This window comes from Erythrolamprus reginae, chromosome 2, assembly GCF_031021105.1.
Source record: "Erythrolamprus reginae isolate rEryReg1 chromosome 2, rEryReg1.hap1, whole genome shotgun sequence".
Classification (NCBI taxonomy): domain Eukaryota; kingdom Metazoa; phylum Chordata; class Lepidosauria; order Squamata; family Dipsadidae; genus Erythrolamprus; species Erythrolamprus reginae.
The window spans coordinates 30,737,189-30,757,016 of record NC_091951.1 but is presented as its reverse complement, the minus strand read 5'-3'; the positions used below and the strand labels follow the sequence as shown (position 1 = coordinate 30,757,016).

The following is a 19,828-nucleotide window of genomic DNA, read 5'->3' as shown; positions in this document are numbered from 1 at the left end:
TGTTAAAAACGTACTTTTTATGGTTTTTAATGCAGCCGTTTCTTTTCTAAGTTTAGGTTCATAATTCTTTACAATCCATTTTTTATTTTCCCCATCATACACCCCTTTTTTACTTTCCCACAATCCTCCAGTCTATCCTTCACTGTTAATAGACTGTCTTGCGCATCTCCTCTCTATGACATACACCGACAGATCTCCATAGAGGAATAATATCAGAATTACACTCCAGCAGCAGAATCCAGCATATTTGCAATTCACTCGACGTAATGCCTTTAAACAGGGAATTCTGTGTTGACCTGTGGCCTATGCATCAATCTCCATGTCACGTGACGACAAAGGGCTTGGAAGGCAAGGAGAGACATCTCTCTAAGGCCAGGATAGGCAACTATGGGAACGTTACCACCTGTGGACTTCAACTCCCAGAATTCTTGAGCCAGCATAAAATGGCTGTCTTAGGAATTCTGGGAGTTGAAGTCCACAGGTCCTAAAGCTGCCGTTACTCTGCTCTAAGGCTATCTAAAATCACAGAAATAAAGGCATTTCTCAGTGCACAGCTCTATGACTAGCCTACATTCGTTCCAACAGCAAGTGTACTGTCAAATCAGAAGATCTAGGAGTTCATAACCGAATCTGTGTTAACAACTTGGGGTCGTTGTTCTTTATTGTCTCTCCTCAGCATGGGTCCTCTCGTGTTTATTAAGAACCGTCCTCCGAATGAAGCCTTTCCCACAGTCAGAGCATTTAAAGGGTTTCTCGCCCGTGTGGGTTCTCTCATGCACGATGAGACTCGAACTCTGGTTGAATCCTTTCCCACAATCGGAGCACTTGTACGGCTTCTCTTCCGTATGGATCCGCTCGTGCCTGATAAGGCTCGATTTGTCGCTGAAGCTCTTCTCGCAGGACGTGCAGCTGTACGGCTTCTCCCCGGTGTGGATCCGCTCGTGTTTAATCAGGCTGGACCTGTCGCTGAAGCTTTTCCCGCAATCGGAGCACGTGTAAGGCTTCTCCCCCGTGTGGGTCCTCTCGTGGTTCGTCAGGTTGGACTTCCGGTTGAAGCTCTTCCCGCAGAACGAGCAATCGTAGGGCTTCTCCCCCGTGTGCGTCCCCTCGTGCCTGATCAAGTGCGACCGGCTGCTGAAGCTTTTCCCACAGTCCGCGCACTTGAATGGCTTCACGCCCGTGTGGATCCTTTCGTGAGTCAAGAGGTGAGACCGCCGCACGAAACTTTTACCGCAGATGGAGCACTTGTACGGTTTGTCCCCTCGGTGGGCTCGCTCGTGTTTGTTAAGGCTCGACTTGTCGCTGAAAGGCCTCCGGCAGTGCGAGCAACTATACGGTTTTTCCCCGGTGTGGATTCTCCGGTGTATGACGAGGCTTGAATTCTGATTGAAACCTTTCCCGCAGTCCGGGCACTTGAACGGCTTCAAACCGGTGTGTTTCATCTCGTGAATCAGAAGGTTAGATTTCTGGGAGAAACCTTTCCCGCAAGCGGTGCAGCTGTAAGGTTTCTCCCCGCGGTGGATCCTCTCGTGAGCCAGGAGACTGGAGCTCTGAATAAATCTCTTCTCGCAGCCCGAGCATTTGTACATCCTCTGTTCCCTGTGGATCCTTTCGTGCCGCACGAGGGTGGAGCTCTGGTTGAACCGCTTCCCACATTCCAAGCATTTGTAGGGCCTCTGCTCCGTGTGACTCCGCTCGTGCCTGATGAGGCTGGAGCTCTGGTTGAACCGCTTCCCACACGCCGAGCAGCTGTACGGCTTCTCCCCGGTGTGCTTCCTCTTGTGCCTGATGAGACTGGAACCATCGCTGAAGCTGTTGCCGCATTCGGAGCAGCGGAATGGCTTCTCCCCCGTGTGGATTCTCTCGTGGGTACGAAGGTTGGACCTCTTCAGAAAGGTTTTGGTGCAGCAAGAGCACTTGTGGGGCTTCTCCACCGCGTTCTGGTTCTCTTGTTTGACACGGTCAGGTTTGTCAGGGAAACGTCTCACACAGCCGGAGTAAAATGGTATTGGCAACATTTTGTCATGGCCGCCTCCTATTGGGATAAAGAAAGACATGTTCATTTTAAACCAAGCCAGGATTAGAGTTTCAGCAAGGGGGGGGGGGGAGAGGGAGGAATCAAAATGTTTGGGGGAGTTGTGACAGGATTTTGGCCTTCTCAGACGTTTCAGTCTATATCTTGACTAATTCATGGAAATAAGATCATTAAGATCTATGTTATGCTTCAGTATACATAGACTGTGTTTATTCATTTATTTATTTAATCTAATTTATATAATAATAATAATAATAATAATAATAATTTATTATTATTATTATATAAATTAGATTAAATAAATAAATGAATAAACACAGTCTATGTATACTGAAGCATAACATATATATTCAATAATCTAATTAATAATAACAATAATTAGATTTGTATGCCGCCCCTCTACGAGGACTCGCCTAACTCCTGAAGGATTCTGTTAAATGTGTTAAATCATAATGTAGTTTGTGTCCCAGATCAAGGTCTTTCTCCAACTTGGCACCTCAGATCCTCTAAAGCAGAATGAATATGGAACCTGATGGATCTCTCTCTCCTCTTATTTATTTATTTATTTATTAGATTTGTATGCTGCCCCTCTCCGTAGACTCGGGGCGGCTAACAACAACAATAAAAACAGCATGTAACAAATCTAATATTTAAAACCATTAAAAAACCCTTATTAAAAACCAAACATACACACAAACATACCATGCATAAATTGTATAGGCCCAGGGGGAAGGAATATCTAAGTTCCCCCATGCTGATGGCAGAGGTGGGTTTTAAGGAGCTTATGAAAGGCGAGGAGGGTGGGGGCAATTCTGATCTCTGAGGGGAGCTGGTTCCAGAGGGCTGGGGCCACCACAGAGAAGGCTCTTCCCCTGGGTCCCGCCAAACAACATTGTTTAGTTGACGGGACTCGGAGAAGGCCAACTCTGTGGGACCTAACTGGTCACTGGGATTCGTGCGGCAGAAGTAAAAACTTCTCTTCTCTCTCTCTCTCTCTCACACACACACACAGTGTTTACGTCATGTTATTGAATCCAAGTTGAGAATCTTGGTTCAGAAGCTACATCTTACTTAATGCATTCCGGAAAGAGATTAAGTAGGAAAGCAAGGATTTGATTGAGAAGGACCATTACATTCCTTATTTATTTGTTTATCCTATCTTTATTATTTTTTAATAAAAAATTCAAAGTGGCCAATGTCTCTAATACTCCTTCTTCCTTCTCTTTTTCCCACAATAACGATAACCCAGTGAGGTAGATTGGGCTCAGAGAGGGTGACTGACCCAAAGTTACCCAGCAAGCTTTCCTGCCTACGGAGAGACTAGAACTCAGTGTTTCCAACTGATTAATCCAAAATCACCCAAATGACTTTCATTCCTAAGATAGGACTAAAATTCACTATCACCTAGTTTCTACCCTGCAACACTAAACCAAACTGGCTCTAAGAAGGAATCTGAGGTAAGGTCAGCACAATTCTTTCTTCTTAGTGATAAAACTTAATGGAGTAAATTAATCTCACTTACCTGATTGGACTGTTTTGAATGTCACACTAGTTTCCGAAACCTGGGGGTAGGGAACATATGGAATCTCTTCCTGTTCCAGCTTTATTATTACATCTGGAAGCTCTGATCGAAAGAAATGAGACATGATAACAATGTTATTTTGGTAACTGGCAACTGGAGGATATCTACAATTTCCTGGGCAAATCCCAGAACTTTATGCAATAATTCAGAACAACTGATTTGAAAATATATATTAAATTGTCTGAAAACACCTGAACTACTAAAGAGACATAGTATTGATGTATGTTAAAGATCTGCCCAAGACTGCCAAACAAAGAATAAAAAACAGCTTATTTAAAGTTAACCAAACTGTTAATTTTTTACCTTCAGTAGTATTGTTATTCATAAAATATTGCAGGGTAATTTATGCCAGATATTCTTAACAAGTTTGGATTGTTGGTAACCAAAACTTAAAATGCAACTTCACACAGATTATACCTTCACAGAACTTATGCACTGAAATATTCGAAATTTAGACTATACTTGGATACAGTAACTGTAAATTGATTGAGAGAATGGATGAAATTGTCAATCCAGTTTGTATTCTAATGTAATGAATTCTATATACAGTGATACCTTGTGTTACAAACTTAATTGGTTCCGGAACGAGGTTCTTAAGGTGAGAAGTTTGTAAGACGAAATGATGTTTCCCATAGGAATCAATGGAAAAACGATTAATGCATGCAAGCCCAAAATTCACCCCTTTTGCCAGCCGAAGCGCCCGTTTTTGCGCTGCTGGGATTGCCCTGAGGCTCCCCTCCATGGGAAACCTCACCTCCGGACTTCTGTGTTTTTACGATGCTGCAGGGGAATCCCAGCAGGGGACTCCCAGCATCACAAAAATAAGCGCTTCGCTGGCAACGGAGGTCCGGAGGTGGGGTTTCCCAGCAAGGGGAGCTTCAGTGAAATCGCAGCATCGCAAAAGGACCCAAGTCCTCGAAACCCCACCTACAGACCTCTGTGTTTTTGCGATGCTGCGATTTCACGGAGGCTCCCCTCGCTGGGAAACCCCACCTCCGGACTTCCGTTGCCAGCGAAGCGCCCGTTTTTGCGCTGCTGGGATTCCCCTGCAGCATCACAAAAACACAGAAGTCCGTGTTCCCATGGAGGGGAGCCTCAGGGGAACCCCAGCAGCGCAAGAACAGGTCCTTTGCTGGCAACGGAAGTCCGGAGGCGGGGCATCCCAGTGGTGGCGGTGGGTTTGTAAGGTGAAAATAGTTTGTAAGAAGAGGCAAAAAAATCTTAAACCCCGGGTTTGTATCTTGAAAAGTTTGCATGACGAGGCGTTTGTAAGATGAGGTATCACTGTAATTCTAATTAAAAGAGTTACAACCATGTTAGAAATAACAAAAGGTATTAACGAAGCGGGGGGGGGGGGAAATTAGCCGCCCCGAGTCCACAGAGAGGGGCGGCATACAAGTCCAATTAATAAACTGTTTCCGACCTACATTTTTTCAGGTGTACAGGGACTTCAACTTCAGGGGTGAAATGCTCCCCGTTCGCTCGTGCCTGTTGGTTGTTGGGGAGCCGGTTGCGAAGGGAGCGCGAAGCTCTGCCCGGACACCGCCATTTGGGTTGTTTTACTCTTTGCGCATGCACGGAGGTTAAAAGAACCCAAATTGCAGCATCCGCGCAGTGAGTGGAGCCTTGCGCTGCCTTTGCCACCAGCTTTCTGACAACCGACAGGCACGAGCGAACCGGGAGCATTTTACGCTTGCTTCAACTTCCAGAATTCTCTTTGCCCTGATGCTTTGGAATTCTGGGAACAGCAATGCCAACAGTTCTGGGGGACAATACACTGGCCTAGACGGTGAAAGATAGTTCCCCACCCCACCAAAAAAACACACAGTGATTTCAGAAAGGGCACATTTTACCAAGCACCACATTAAGGGAGGGAAAGAAAAGTAATTTTTGTCTTAACAAACTTCAAAATACGATCATGATTATTTCTCCCATTGATTTATCCTCAAATCGAGATGATCCAATGGCAGAATAGAATAGAATTTTATTAATTAATTAATTAATTAATTAATTAAATTTATTAGATTTACATGCCGCCCCTCTCTGTAGACTCGGGGCGGCTCACAACAAGAAGAAAACAATTCATGACAAATCTAATAATTTAAAAACATTAAAAGAAAAACCCCGTTATTAAAGCAGACATACACACAAACATACCATACATAAATTGTATAGGCCCGGGGGAGAATGGAATGGAATGGAATAGAGTGGAATAGAATAGAATATTGGCCAAATGTGATTGGACAAACAAGGAATTTGTCTTTGGTGCATATGCTCTCAACGTACATAAAAAGAAAAAGAGACATTTGTCAAGAATCATGAGGTACAACACTTAATGATTGTCTTAGGGGTCAAGTAAGCAATGAGGAAACAATCAATATTAATAAAAATCTTAATGGCTGAATTAAAAACTGAACTTGGTTTCCCAAAGTCTAGATCACTGTTTTTCAACCAGTGTGCCGCGGCATACTAGTGTGCCGCGAGACATGGTCAGGTGTGCCGCGAAGCTCAGAGAGAAAGAAAGCAAGAGAGAGAGAAAGCAAGAGAGAAAGAAAGAAAGAGAGAGAAAGAAAGAGAAAGGGTGAGAAAGAGAACAAGAGAGAAAGAAAGCAAGAAAGAAAGAGAACAAGAGAAAGCAAGAGAGAGAGAGAGAAAGAGAGAAAGAAAGAAAGAGAGAAAGAAAGAAAGAGAGAGAAAGGGTGAGAAAGAGAGAAAGAGAACAAGAGAGAAAGAAAGCAAGAAAGAAGGAGAACAAGAGAAAGCAAGAGAGAGAACAAGAGAGAGAAAGAAAGCAAGAGAGAGAAAGCAAGAGAGAAAGAAAGAAAGAGAGAGAAAGAAAGAAAGAAAGAAAGAGAAAGGGTGAGAAAGAGAGAAAGAGAACAAGAGAGAAAGAAAGCAAGAAAGAAAGAGAACAAGAGAAAGCAAGAGAGAGAGAGAACAAGAGAGAGAAAGAAAGCAAGAGAGAGAGAAAGCAAGAGAGAAAGAAAGAGAGAGAGAGAAAGGGTGAGAAAGAGAACAAGAGAGAAAGCAAGAAAGAAAGAGAACAAGAGAAAGCAAGAGAGAGAGAGAACAAGAAAGAGAAAGAAAGCAAGAGAGAAAGCAAGAGAGAAAGAAAGAAAGAGAGAGAGAGAAAGAAAGAAAGAGAGAGAAAGGGTGAGAAAGAGAGAAAGAGAACAAGAGAGAAAGAAAGCAAGAAAGAAAGAGAACAAGAGAAAGCAAGAGAGAGAGAACAAGAGAGAGAAAGAAAGCAAGAGAGAGAGAGAGAAAGAGATAGAGATCAAGAGAGAGAAAGACATAGAGGGAGGTAGGGTGGGAGAGAGAAAGAGCAAAAAAGAGTGGAAGGAAGGAAGAGAAAGAAAGAGGGTTGGAGAGAGAGAAAGAAAGAGGAAGGGAGAGAAAGAGGGAGGGAGAAAGAAATAGAGGGGAGAGAGAGAGAGAGAGATAGAATTTTTTTGTCCAAACTTTTTTTAGCCGCCCCCCCCCCCCCGCTCAATGTGCCCCAGGGTTTCATAAATGTAAAAAATGTGCCGCGGCTCAAAAAAGGTTGAAAATCACTGGTCTAGATCAATGCCACAGACTGTAATGGATTAGAATTAAGAGAACTTCTAATGCGGGAAAGCTAGATTAATTGACTAATTGATGTGACATCAACTTAATGTCAACTCTTAGTAACCACATGGAAGACTTTCTTCACAACCTGGTCTTTTCAGTGGCGCTCCGATTAAGAAATTCCTGATGTGGGAAATCTAGATTAATCGCAATAATTCGCTCAATAGTTAATCGTACCGGAACCATAATCAACTGGAATTTCCTTTTCTTGTGAAACAGGCTCTGGAATCCATGGATCTTTCCCATGGATCACTTCAGATTTGGGAACTGGAAATCCTACATAGAAAGAAAACAAACAGATGAGAGTTATTTGTATATCAAGGTTCTCAGTGTGCCCTGTGCTTTGCTGTTGTCTTACAGATGTTTTTTAATTTATTTTTTATTTTTTGGATTGCTCTGTGTGTTGGGACTGGTCTCTCGCATCATGTGACTTTCGTTGTTGTTCTGTCGGGCTCTCTGGTAGAATCCTCCCAAAAAATGCACAGGTACAAATTTCAGACACACACACGTTTGAAAATTCAAAACAATGTTCTTTATAATGAAAAGTCACTTAAACCAAGCCCTCTTTTGGTATAGCAAAGAGCACTCGTCTCCAAACAAACTGATCATTTGTACAAGTCCCTTATCAGTTCTGTGATACTTAGCTGGCAGCTGTGAGGCAATTCACAGTCCTTCTTCTTTCACAAAGTGAAACACACTTTGCTCTGGTTTAGTTTCAAAGCGGGGAAAAATCAGCACACAAAAAGTCAAAGTCAGTAAAGCAGTCATGAAACACAACAATCAGATAATCCTCCACAATGGCCAAACCCACAGGCTGCTATTTATAGCAGCCTCACTACTTACCACAGCCCCACCCAACCACAGGTGGCCTCATTTTATTTGATAATAATCTCTCAGTTGTTGTTGCCTATCCATCGCTCTCCACATGCGTGGCTGTATCATTAACTCTTGTTCCGAATCCAAGGAGGAGCTAGATAATTGATCTCCTTCTGAGCTGTCTGCCACACTCTCCTCCTCCCTGTCACTCATGTCTTCTTGGTCAGAGGAGCCTTCATCAGCAGATTCCACCGGGGGCAAAACAGGCCTGCAGCATGTGGATGTCTCCCCCACATCCCCAGTCCTTGGGGCAGGAGCAGGGGCAGAGCTAACCACAACAGTTGTATGTGTATACACAGTATGACAATAAAGTATTTATTTATCTAATTTGTCTAGCTTCATCCTGTGGACCTTTCAAAAACACTGGGCACAAATCTACGTTACTCTTTCCGTACCTGAATGATCAACGGAAAAACTTTGACTTCCTTCTGCCACCTGGTTATGTGGAAGCCATGAGACATCTTCTTTGTCTTCTAACTTTATTGTCACGTGAGGGAATTCTAATTAAGAGAGAGGGGAAAGATATTGAAAAAGAAGACACCGCTGACTCTTTCTTATTTATTTATCTATCTATCTATCTATCTATCTATCTATCTATCTATCTATCTATCTATCTATCTATCTATCTATCTATCTATCTATCTATCTATCATCTATCTATCTATCTATCTAATCTATCTATCTATCTATCTATCTATCTATCTAATCTATCTATCTATCTATCTATCTATCTATCTATCTATCTATCTATCTATCTATCTATCTATCTATCTATCTATCTATCTATTCTAATCTATCTATCTATCTATCTATCTATCTATCTATCTATCTATCTATCTATCTAATCTATCTATCATCTATCTATCTATCTAATCTATCTATCTATCTATCTATCTATTCTAATCTAATCTATCTATCTATCTAATCTATCTATCTATCTATCTATCTATCTATCTATCTATTCTAATCTATCTATCTATCTATCTATCTATCTATCTATCTATCATCTATCTATCTATCTATCTAATCTATCTATCTATCTATCTATCTATCTATCTATCTATCTATCTATCTATCTATCTATCTATCTATCTATTCTAATCTAATCTATCTATCTATCTATCTATCTATCTATCTAATCTATCTATCTATCTATCTATCTAATCTATCTATCTATCTATCTATCTAATCTAATCTAATCTATCTATCTATCTATCTATCTATCTAATCTATCTATCTATCTATCTATCTAATCTATCTATCTATCTATCTATCTATCTAATCTAATCTATCTATCTATCTATCTATCTATCTAATCTATCTATCTATCTATCTATCTATCTAATCTATCTATCTATCTATCTATCTATCTATCTATCTATCTATCTAATCTAATCTAATCTAATCTAATCTATCTATCTATCTATCTATCTATCTATCTATCTATCTAATCTATCTATCTATCTATCTATCTATCTAATCTATCTATCTATCTATCTATCTAATCTAATCTATCTATCTATCTATCTATCTATCTATCTATCTATCTAATCTATCTATCTATCTATCTATCTATCTATCTATCTATCTATCTATCTATCTATCTAATCTAATCTAATCTAATCTATCTATCTATCTATCTATCTATCTATCTATCTATCTATCTATCTATCTATCTATCTATCTATCTATCTATCTAATCTAATCTAATCTAATCTAATCTATCTATCTATCTATCTATCTATCTATCTATCTATCTATCTATCTATCTATCTATCTATCTATCTATCTATCTATCTATCTATCTATCTAATCTAATCTAATCTAATCTAATCTATCTATCTATCTATCTATCTATCTATCTATCTATCTATCTATCTATCTATCTATCTATCTATCTATCTATCTATCTATCTATCTATCTATCTATCTATCTATTTAGATTTGTGTGCCGCCCCTCTCCGCAGACTTGGGGCAGCTCACAACAGTGATAAAAAACAATATGTATTGACAAATCTAATAATTTAAAATCTAAAATAGCAATTGTATATTTAAAAAATCTAAAAACAAGGAACCCCAATATAAAAAACATACATACAGTCATATCATGCACTAAAACTACATAGGCAGGGGGAGATGTCTCAGTCCCCCCACGCTTGACGACAGAGGTGGGTTTTGAGGAGTTTACGAAAGGCAAGGAGGGTAGGGGCAGTTCTAATTTCTGGAGGGAGCTGATTCCAGAGGGTCGGAGCCGCCACAGAGAAGGCTCTTCCCCTGGGTCATTGTTTAGTCGACGGGACCCGGAGAAGGCCAACTCTGTGGGACCTGACCGGTCGCTGGGATTCGTGCGGCAGAAGGCGGTCTCGCAGGTATCCTGGTCCGGTGCCATGAAGGGCTTATGTTGGTGTGTGGAGGATACAGTATATGACATTGCTCACATCTACCATTTACAAATAACATCCTTAACAGCCTTTGAGGCCAATAAAAGAGCTGCAGGTATTTCCATCTGAGAGACAGAAAGAAGATCTGCAGACTGTTGTACATATTCCTGGTCAGGTGGTGGATGATGAAGAAATTGAGAACTCTGATACAGATAGTGTTTATGAATTAGTGGTGGGCCCGGGGTTACAGGTAATAGAACAGGTGGGAGGCCAGCCACAGGATGGGGCTACGAGTACAGGATCTAGTGAGGTTCGATGGGTAAATCCTAAATTCAGAAGGGTCCCAAAAACGTAAAGAACAGGTGTTGGGAAGAAGATATCAAGGGGAGAAATGGGTTAAATACTGTAGTGATGTATTTGGTACGTCAGTGGGTCAGTGGGGAAGAAGGGTGGAGTTTCAACGTTGCAAAGAGAAATATGGAAGTTTTTCGTTCCACTCCCAAGTAAGCAAAAGTATTCTGTGTTGATTAACAGTCAGTTCTGCTGTTTTACATCATGCGGGGAGGACATAAATCTTGCTAACTGGAGAAGGCTAGAAGGAATGCGAGAAATGCAATTAAGAAAGATAACGGGCTGAGAGAAATGTGCTAGCATGAAATGTATTTGGATACTGTTGCAGTATAGCATAAATATGTTAGAATAGGATTGTATTATAATTATATATATCTGGACCTCTAGCATAAAAATGCTCTGCTTATTATAATCCAGGATAGGAGGGCACTAAACTTGCCTAGTCTGCATTCCTGGTAATTACAACAGGGAAACAAAAGGGCTCAATAAACATCTCACTAATAAACAAAGTTTACATCACTCCAGACAGGACGTTATACGATCAAAGGGGGAGATTTACATTGCCTGAAGCATACACAGGATGAGAGGGTGATTAAGGAAGATTAGTTGAGATAAGGCAGAAGGCTTCAGAGAAATTAGGTGTGAGAAACATCTGCTTTGAGGAAGAGTTTCTAGGAAATTGTTTTGTGATATTTGTGGGAATAGGCAGAACTCAAAGATATGTTTGAAGTTATGTTATTGGATGTATCACTTGACATGTACGTGTAATTATCCCCATTTCCTTATGTTCCCAAATAAAAAGAGGTGCATGGCTCTATACCGTGTCACTTCACCCAGAGAGAGAATGTGTCCAAGTCTCCTTTCTAGGATTCGCATTCGTGAGTGACCCCACAGGGCTGGGTTGCTCTTAGCCCCATTGAAGACATCGTCTTCACCAAGGACTTTGACAGCATCCACAGGATACGCAGTGAAAAAGAATAAAATGGAGTTTCTTTGTTTATGAAATGCTGCATTTAGTAAGAGTTATTTGTAATTGCTAAAGTTCTACCAGAAACCAGAACACAAACTAGCTAATGGTTAGCTAAGAGGCAACTAAATAGAATAGAATAGAATAGAATTCTTTATTGGCCAAGTGTGATTGGACACACAAGAGATTTGTCTTGGTGCATATGCTTTCAATGTACATAAAAGAAAAAGATACATTTGTCAAGAATCGTGTTAGCTTAGCTTGCAAAAGCAATGGAGGCATAGTGTCATGCCTCTCACCTGAGCCTGAATCTATGGAGGAAGATGAGCTGCAACTGGAGACATGGAGATCAATTGTTGGCTTCGGAGGAATATGGGGAGGAGTAGGCCAGGTCAGGCCAAGGCCTTTCAGGATTTGGACGGCTTGTAGGCAGGGCGGAACAGGGGCAGGATAACCAAGAGAGGCTAAGCCTGTGGTTCTCAATCTGGGAGTCAGGACCCTTTTGGGGGTCAAACGACCGTTTCACAGGGGTCAAATTTCCCATGATGTTCGCAAGACAAATTTCCCATGCGGTTAGGAACTAAAGCTTCTATTCTGGCGCCTTGGAACATATTTTTACAATCCAACCAATCCGTTGTTTACAATGGGGGTATCCCTCTGACCTTCCTGCCAATCAGCTTAAAGCTCTATTGGGAGAATTGGCACTAGACGTATCGTTGGGGGTCACCACGACATGAGGAACTACTGTGTTTCCCCGAAAGTAAGACAGTGTCTTACTTTCTTTTTATCCCCAAAAGCCCCACTACGTCTTACTTTCGGGGTATGTCTTATATTCGCCCTCGTTCTCCTCCTCTTCCTCCTCCTCCATCACCGCCGCCACGCCGCGCTGCTCACCCAGAGCGAGGGGAGGAGGATCTGAAGAGAGTGCCAATGGGAAGGAAGCGCCCCGACCTCGTCTCGGGCGACAAGGGGTGGAAAGGGGGGGGGGTCCTTTCAAGGGCTCCGAGAGCCTGTCCCCTGCTTCTCCCCCAGGAGGGACTGTTATTTCCCTCAAAAGCCCCGTGGCCGGGGAAGCAAGCGATCCGGGACTGTGTGGCTTTGCGCCGTGAGGACAACAACGGCACCGTGGTGGCTTTCAAGCGCCGCCCTTCGTGGCGCCCCACCACCCGTTCCTGCAGACGCGGCGACGTATGGAGGGGGACGTGGGCAGGAGGCGCCGCACAGCTATGAGAGGGAGGCGGCAACCCCGTGTTTCCCCGAAAGTAAGACATATGTCTTACTTTCGGGGTATGGCTTATATTAGCCGACCCCCCTGAAACTTCCGATACGTCTTACAATTGGGGGTGTCTTACTATCGGGGAAACACGGTATATTAAGGGGTCGCAACATTAGAAAGGTTGAGAACCACTGGGCTAACAATGAACATGAGAGATACAGCTCGGGTGATCAACAAGGATTACCCCTTCCTGTTCCTTGAGCATGGAGAGTTAATTTTACTCTACGAGGATTTAACTCATCTTCAGGTTAAAAACAAACATGGAAATGTGATTTCAGGAAGGGACGTCCCTTGATCAGTGTGCGGCCCACAAAACAACATAAACAATACCTTTCAAATCCGTAAGAGGAGAAAGAAATCCTTACCCAACGAAGACATTTTCCTGGAATTCTCTTGCATATCTGCCCAGAATCAATTTCATGAGTTTCAGTTCAGAAGTCTGTGGGTCCTCCTTCACAAGATGCACAGGGTCGCATCTTCAGAAGTTGCCTGATATCCTTCAAACAAAAGCAGCACCTGTTTTCAGCATAAAGATTTTTCAGAATTTGCAAAGGGCTTTCTATTACGTCCCCCCCCCATGGCAATCCATGCATGGACCACATTTCCCAGAATTCCTTGCACATTGTAGCCCTTACTGACCATATCAGATGTTGAAGTCAGCTATCTGAAAGGCACCCATATTGGGGAAATCTACTCCAGTTCTAGGCACCCATATTGGGGGAATCTACTCCAATTAGGCTTGGCCATTTTGAATGCAGGGACCAATGGCTGCTCTTTCCAAATGTCTCCAGTGATCATTCATAATCTATAGCAATAAATTGTGTAATCACAGATAAAATTGTGTTTTTCTTCCAAATTCCGGAAATACTTCTTTAGCTCCGTGCAAACTTTGTGTGTCCAAGCTTCTAACGAACACACTCACACATGATGTCACCAAGTTGGGTAATGAAACATCTTTAAGCAAGCAAGCAAGTTCAGAGCGCACCAAAGATGCTACGAACTCTATATAAAAATGACCTCCTCTTTAAATCTAATATAGAAACATAGAAGACTGACGGCAGAAAAAGACCTCATGATCCATCTAGTCTGCCCTTATACTATTTTCTGTATTTTATCTTAGGATGGATATATGTTTATCCCAGGCATGTTTAAATTCAGTTACTGTGGATTTATCAACCACGTCTGCTGGAAGTTTGTTCCAAGGATCTACTACTCTTTCAGTAAAATAATATTTTCTCATGTTGCTTTTGATCTTTCCCCCAACTAACTTCAGATTGTGTCCCCTTGTTCTTGTGTTCACTTTCCTATTAAAAACACTTCCCTCCTGAACCTTATTTAACCCTTAGACATATTTAAATCTTTCAATCATGTCCCCCCTTTTCCTTCTGTCCTCCAGACTATACATATTGAGTTCATTAAGTCTTTCCTGATACGTTTTATGTTTAAGACCTTCCACCATTCTTGTAGCCCGTCTTTGGACCCATTCAATTTTGTCAATATCTTTTTGTAGGTGAGGTCTCCAGAACTGAACACAGTATTCCAAAGGTGGTCTCACCAGTGCTCTATATAGCGGGATCACAATCTCCCTCTTCCTGCTTGTTATACCTCTAGCTATGCAGCCAAGCATCCTACTTGCCTGTTATATTTTTTTCCAGACAGAAATAAGTGAGAGAATAGCATCAGAATGAAAAGATGAGTTGTGCTCAATCAATCAATCAGAAGAAAAGTTCGTAATGTGGAAAACTATTGGGGCAGCAGATTAGTTCTACACTGGAAGCAAATTTGTCTTTTGCCTTGAACAATGAATCCAGCCTTTTTTAATGCTTCATAACCTAACTTAATGCATGACTGATTCAAACAAATCAAGATTTAAAAATCATTGTTGCACAAAACATTCTGAGTAGCTAAGGAACAAAAAGGACAAGTATTTAAAAAATGGATAAAGCGGCTTGTAACTACAGCAAAATAATCAACAAATAGCCCGAATCTACAAGGACAGAGAAAGGCTCAGAACCAGATAAGACTTGCAACAAATGCCAAAAAATAACAAATAAACAAAAAAACCGGTTTCTTTTGATATGTAAGAAACAAAAGGAAAGTTAAGGGAACAATTATCCATGTGCTGCCTCTATGTTGGTTGAGGCAGGCAGGATTCCCTTGAGTACCATTTGTTGGGGGTCAGAGGAAAGGGAGGGTCTTGCCTTCTCTTTCTGCTCAAGATCCCCATGGACAATTGGTAGACCACTGTGGGACACAGAATGCTGGACTCGATGGGCTTTGGCCTGATTCAGCATGGCTCTTCTTATGTTCAACTAATGACCTTTACATTTTTTCCACCTCCAGCTATTTGATCTTTTTCTAAACTGGAATGATCAGGAGATCTTGCACTAGCCAAGCAGCACACTATCAGCTTCTAATTCTCTCAACTTTGCGCTTCTAGTTGTCTCAACTTTGAACACACTGGATTACAGTATTTATTTATTTATTTATTAAATTTGTACGCCGCCCCTCTCCGTAGATTTCCAACCTGTGATCCGGGAACCCCTGATCTTCCATGTGGATACTGGAGGACAGTATCCACGTGGACAATTGCACTACAGATTGTCTATAAAAATAATTACTAAAAAAATGACACCTAATTCAAGGATCATTACTTTTCACATGATTCTGACCGTCTCATCCTGAATCTTGCATGGCTTCAGGCAACAACACTAACAAACAGTGAGAGCAGTTACCTTCACAAAATCTCAGCCTTTTTAAATTGTAAAAAGAAGAGTCATTAAAGTCATTTTTTGGTTGAGGTTTGGATTTTGTTTGAACCATTCGGGACAGTAATATGTATCCCAGTATTTGTCCTGTATGCATCTCACTACTGATCCTTGATTGTTATGGCGATCCTCAAAAGTTTTCACAATGTGGTGGCGGTATACATATCAATAAGGACTGGGAACCAGTTTTATAGCATTGTAAGGATCAGCTTTAGCAGAGTACTGGCATCCTATTGGATGATAATTCTTAACAATGCCATCATTTGGAAGACACCACTTGAGGAAAGTCTCTCTGGCTGGGTTCACACAACACATTAAACTCCTGCTTATGAAAACTATGATTTGTACTCTTTGAATGGTTTAAGACAACATGACACACTCAGCAAGTGAGAACCCAAACAAGAGATGTAAAATCTGGTGAACACCTTCTGTCTTCCTGGACAAGGATAGGGTTGGCAGAAGTTGTAGCAATGGGGAGGGGAGGTGGATGGGGGTGCTGGCTTCAGAAACGTGTGTGTGTGTGTGTTTGTGTATGTCCCATCGCATAGACAAGCAAATAGAGCCCTCCTGCCATACCGAACAAGCCAATGGTTCGCTTGGTATGTATGAGTATATGATTGTATAGTTTAGTCCTGGGGGTTTTATTGTTACAGATTTTTTGTTGTTTCATTTTTGATTTTTACTGTATTATTGTATTATTTTATTTTTGTACGCCGCCCTGAGTGCTGCAGATTAGGCAGCATATAAATCAATTAAATCAAATTAAATTAAGTTAAAGATAGGGTTAGCAGAGGCTTTAGAAATGGGGAAGGGAGATGAATGGGTTTGTGGCTTCAGAAACTGGTTAGATTAGCAGAGGTCTTCAAACTTGGCAACTTGATGACTTGTGGACTTCAACTCCCAGAATTCTCCAGCCAGCTATGCTGGCTGGAGAATTCTGGGAGTTGAAGTCCACAAGTCTTCAAGTTGCCAAGTTTGGGGACCTCTCATTAGATTATAATTGGAAGGGACCTTGTAGGGCATCTAGTCCAACCCCTGTTCACCCCCTACACTATTTCGGACAAATGGTAGTCCAATCTTCCTTGTATAGATTGGTGTAGAGGTGTGTGCGTGCCTGCGTGCGTGTGTTTTGTGTGTGTGTGTGTGTTACTCTCACCCGCGTGGCCACCGAATCGCTGCCCGCTCGGAAGATCCGCTGCTGCTGCTCTTACTGCTGCTGCAATTTCTCTTCTCCCGCTTTCTTCCCCACGGAGCTTCCAAGGTTCGCCGGGCTCAAAGCCTTGGGAAGCTTGTAGTCTTCGTGCAAAATACGCGTCGCGCCCCCGTCCAGCTCAGCGTCAGCCAACCAGGCACGAAGACCCCGGGACGTCTCGTTTCCTTCCCTCCCTTGGCATGAAGGCTGCAATTGCTTCGGCGTGCAGATCAGCCAGGAGGCAGCCCGGCCCCCCATCCCAGGGCTGCTTCGGGGGGAGGGGAGGGTTGCGAAAGGGGGGGGGGGAGACTGGCTGAGCGCCTTAAAAATTGATCCGGGTCAAGCGCCGGATGAAAGGAAGGGCAAGGAACGCGAGGAGGGCGGGGTTGTTGTTGGTGGTGGGAAGTACGGGGCGCGCATCCCCCGGACTCTCCTGGCTGCTTTTGCGGACGGGTTTCCCCGCTTCCCGTCACGTGACTGAAGCCGAGCCAAAGGCCTGGAAAAGGCGGAGAGGGAGGGGCGGGAGGCCCGGCGCGTTCCATCCATCTGAGGAAAGCCTGCTCTTCTGTCTGAGGCAAGCCGATGGGGAGTTTTTTTTAAAAAGCGGCCGGGCGCCAGAAACAAGAATCTTCTGCAACTAGACAGAGCGATACACGTAACACGAGAAGAACAGTGACATCTTACAAATGTAGTCAAAACGACTGATAATGTCTTCATTTTTTTTTAAAAAAAGGAGTTTGGAACAGCAGCAGTTTAAATCAACACTTTTCATCATCCAGTGTGGCATTGCACATAGGAAGGGACATGATTAGACCACATTTGGAGACCACATTTGGAACTGTGTTCAGTTCAGGAAAGACTTAATGAACTCAATCTGTATAGTCTGGAGGACAGAAGGGAAAGGGGGGACATGATCGAAACATTTAAATATGTCAAAGGGTTAAATAAGGTTCAGGAGGGTTAAATAAGACCTTCCACCATTCTTGTAGCCCATCTTTGGACCTGTTCAATTTTGTCAATATCTTTTTGTAGGTGAGGTCTCCAGAACTGAACGCAGTATTCCAAATGTGGTCTCACCAGCACTCTATATAGCGGGATCATAATCTCCCTCTTCCTGCTTGTTATACCTCTAGCTATGCAGCCAAGCATCCTACTTGCTTTCCCTACCGCCTGACTGCACTGTTCACCCATTTTGAGACTGTCAGAAATCACGATCCCTAAATCCTTCTCTTCTGAAGTTTTGCTAACACAGAACTGCCAATACAATACTCAGATTGAGGATTCCTTTTCCCCAAGTGCATTATTTTACATTTGGAAACATTAAACTGCAGTTTCCATTGCTTTGACCATTTATCTAGTAAAGCTAAATCATTTACCATATTACAGACGCCTCCAGGAATATCAACCCTATTGCACACTTTAGAGTCATCGGCAAATAGGCAAACCTTCCCTACCAAACCTTCCCCCATGTCACTCACAAACATATTAAAAAGAATAGGACCCAGAACAGACCCTTTTTGATCGTGTGAGTCCAGCTGTCAAAACTTTGGAACTGGTTTAATACAGCCACTTGTCTAAAGTAGCACTTACTTATATACCGCCTTATAGTGCTGGAAAGTCTACAGCCTATTGCTCCCCCAGTAATCTGGGTCTTCATATTACCAACCTCAGAAGGATGGAAGGCTGAGTCAACCTTGAACCAGTCAGGATTGAACTCCTGGCAATGATCTGAGTGAATGCAAAGTTGCATTCTAACCAGTGTGTTACCATGGCTCCTTTAAATCAAGGGTGTCAAACTGCATTTCTTCTTGGGCCGGATCAGCACTGTAGTTCTCTGTGGGCAGGCGGGGGTGCACGTGTAGCCCTTCTGCCCAATCTTGGCTTGAACGGACTCCTACAGCGCTTTACCAGCCAAAACAGGCCTGTGTGGCTCTCACGCGCCTCGTTTTCCCCCTACATGGCCTCCTGCAGCACTCTGCCAGCCAAAAATTTATTTATTTATTGGATTTGTATGCCGCCCCTCTCCGTAGACTCGGGGCGGCTAACAACAGTAATAAAAAAACAGCATGTAAATCCAATACTAAAACAACTAAAAAAAACCTTAATCGTAAAACCAAACATCCATACAAACAAACAAACATACCATGCATGAATTGTAAAGGCCTAGGGGGAAGGAATATCTCAATTCCCCCATGCCTGACGGCAGAGGTGGGTTTTAAGGAGCTTATGAAAGGCGAGGAGGGTGGGGGCAATTCTAATCTCTGGGGGGAGTTGGTTCCAGAGGGACGGGGCCGCCACAGAGAAGGCTTTTCCCCTGGGCCCCGCCAAACAACATTGTTTTGTTGACGGGACCCGGAGAAGGCCCACTCTATGGGACCTAACCGGTCGCTGGGATTCATGCGGCAGAAGGCAGTCTCGTAGATACCCTGGTCCGGTGCCATGAAGGGCTTTATAGGTGATGACCAACACTTTGAATTGTGACCGGAAACTGATCGGCAACCAATGCAGACTGCGGAGTGTTGGTGTTACATGGGCATTTTTGGGAAAGCCCATGATTGCTCTTGCAGCTGCATTCTGCACGATCTGAAGTTTCCGAACACTTTTCAAAGGTAGCCCCATGTAGAGAGCATTACAGTAGTCGAGCCTCGAGGTGATGAGGGCATGAGTGACTGTGAGCAGTGACTCCCGGTCCAAATAGGGCTATACAGGGGGCAAAAATGGGCTATACAGGGGGCTCTTGAGGCTCAGTTTTGGCCGGCAGAGTGCTACTGTAGGCCGGGGAGGCCAAAAA

The 19,828-nt window shown here is 42.8% G+C and overlaps 1 protein-coding gene across 4 annotated transcripts; it reads right to left on the bottom strand.

The window, feature by feature from the left end:
* Window positions 1-17,508, bottom strand: LOC139163106 (zinc finger protein 271-like). 4 transcript variants are annotated; one of them, XR_011558408.1, is made up of 7 exons: window positions 17,002-17,500; window positions 13,443-13,593; window positions 8,498-8,602; window positions 7,404-7,502; window positions 3,558-3,659; window positions 595-2,035; window positions 1-410 (listed from the first exon to the last, which is right to left on the bottom strand). XR_011558408.1 is itself a non-coding variant. In XM_070744053.1 (6 exons), exons 2-6 carry the CDS (start codon window positions 13,474-13,476, stop codon window positions 660-662), a joined length of 1,716 nt encoding a protein of 571 aa, XP_070600154.1. In that variant the 5' UTR covers window positions 13,477-13,593; window positions 17,002-17,508; the 3' UTR covers window positions 1-659. The 4 variants fall into 4 exon arrangements, 2 of the variants coding, with proteins under 2 accessions (XP_070600154.1, XP_070600156.1); XR_011558409.1 differs by having other exon boundaries at window positions 13,443-13,574; XM_070744053.1 differs by having other exon boundaries at window positions 1-2,035; window positions 17,002-17,508.
* Between the last annotated feature and the right edge of the window lie 2,320 nt (window positions 17,509-19,828).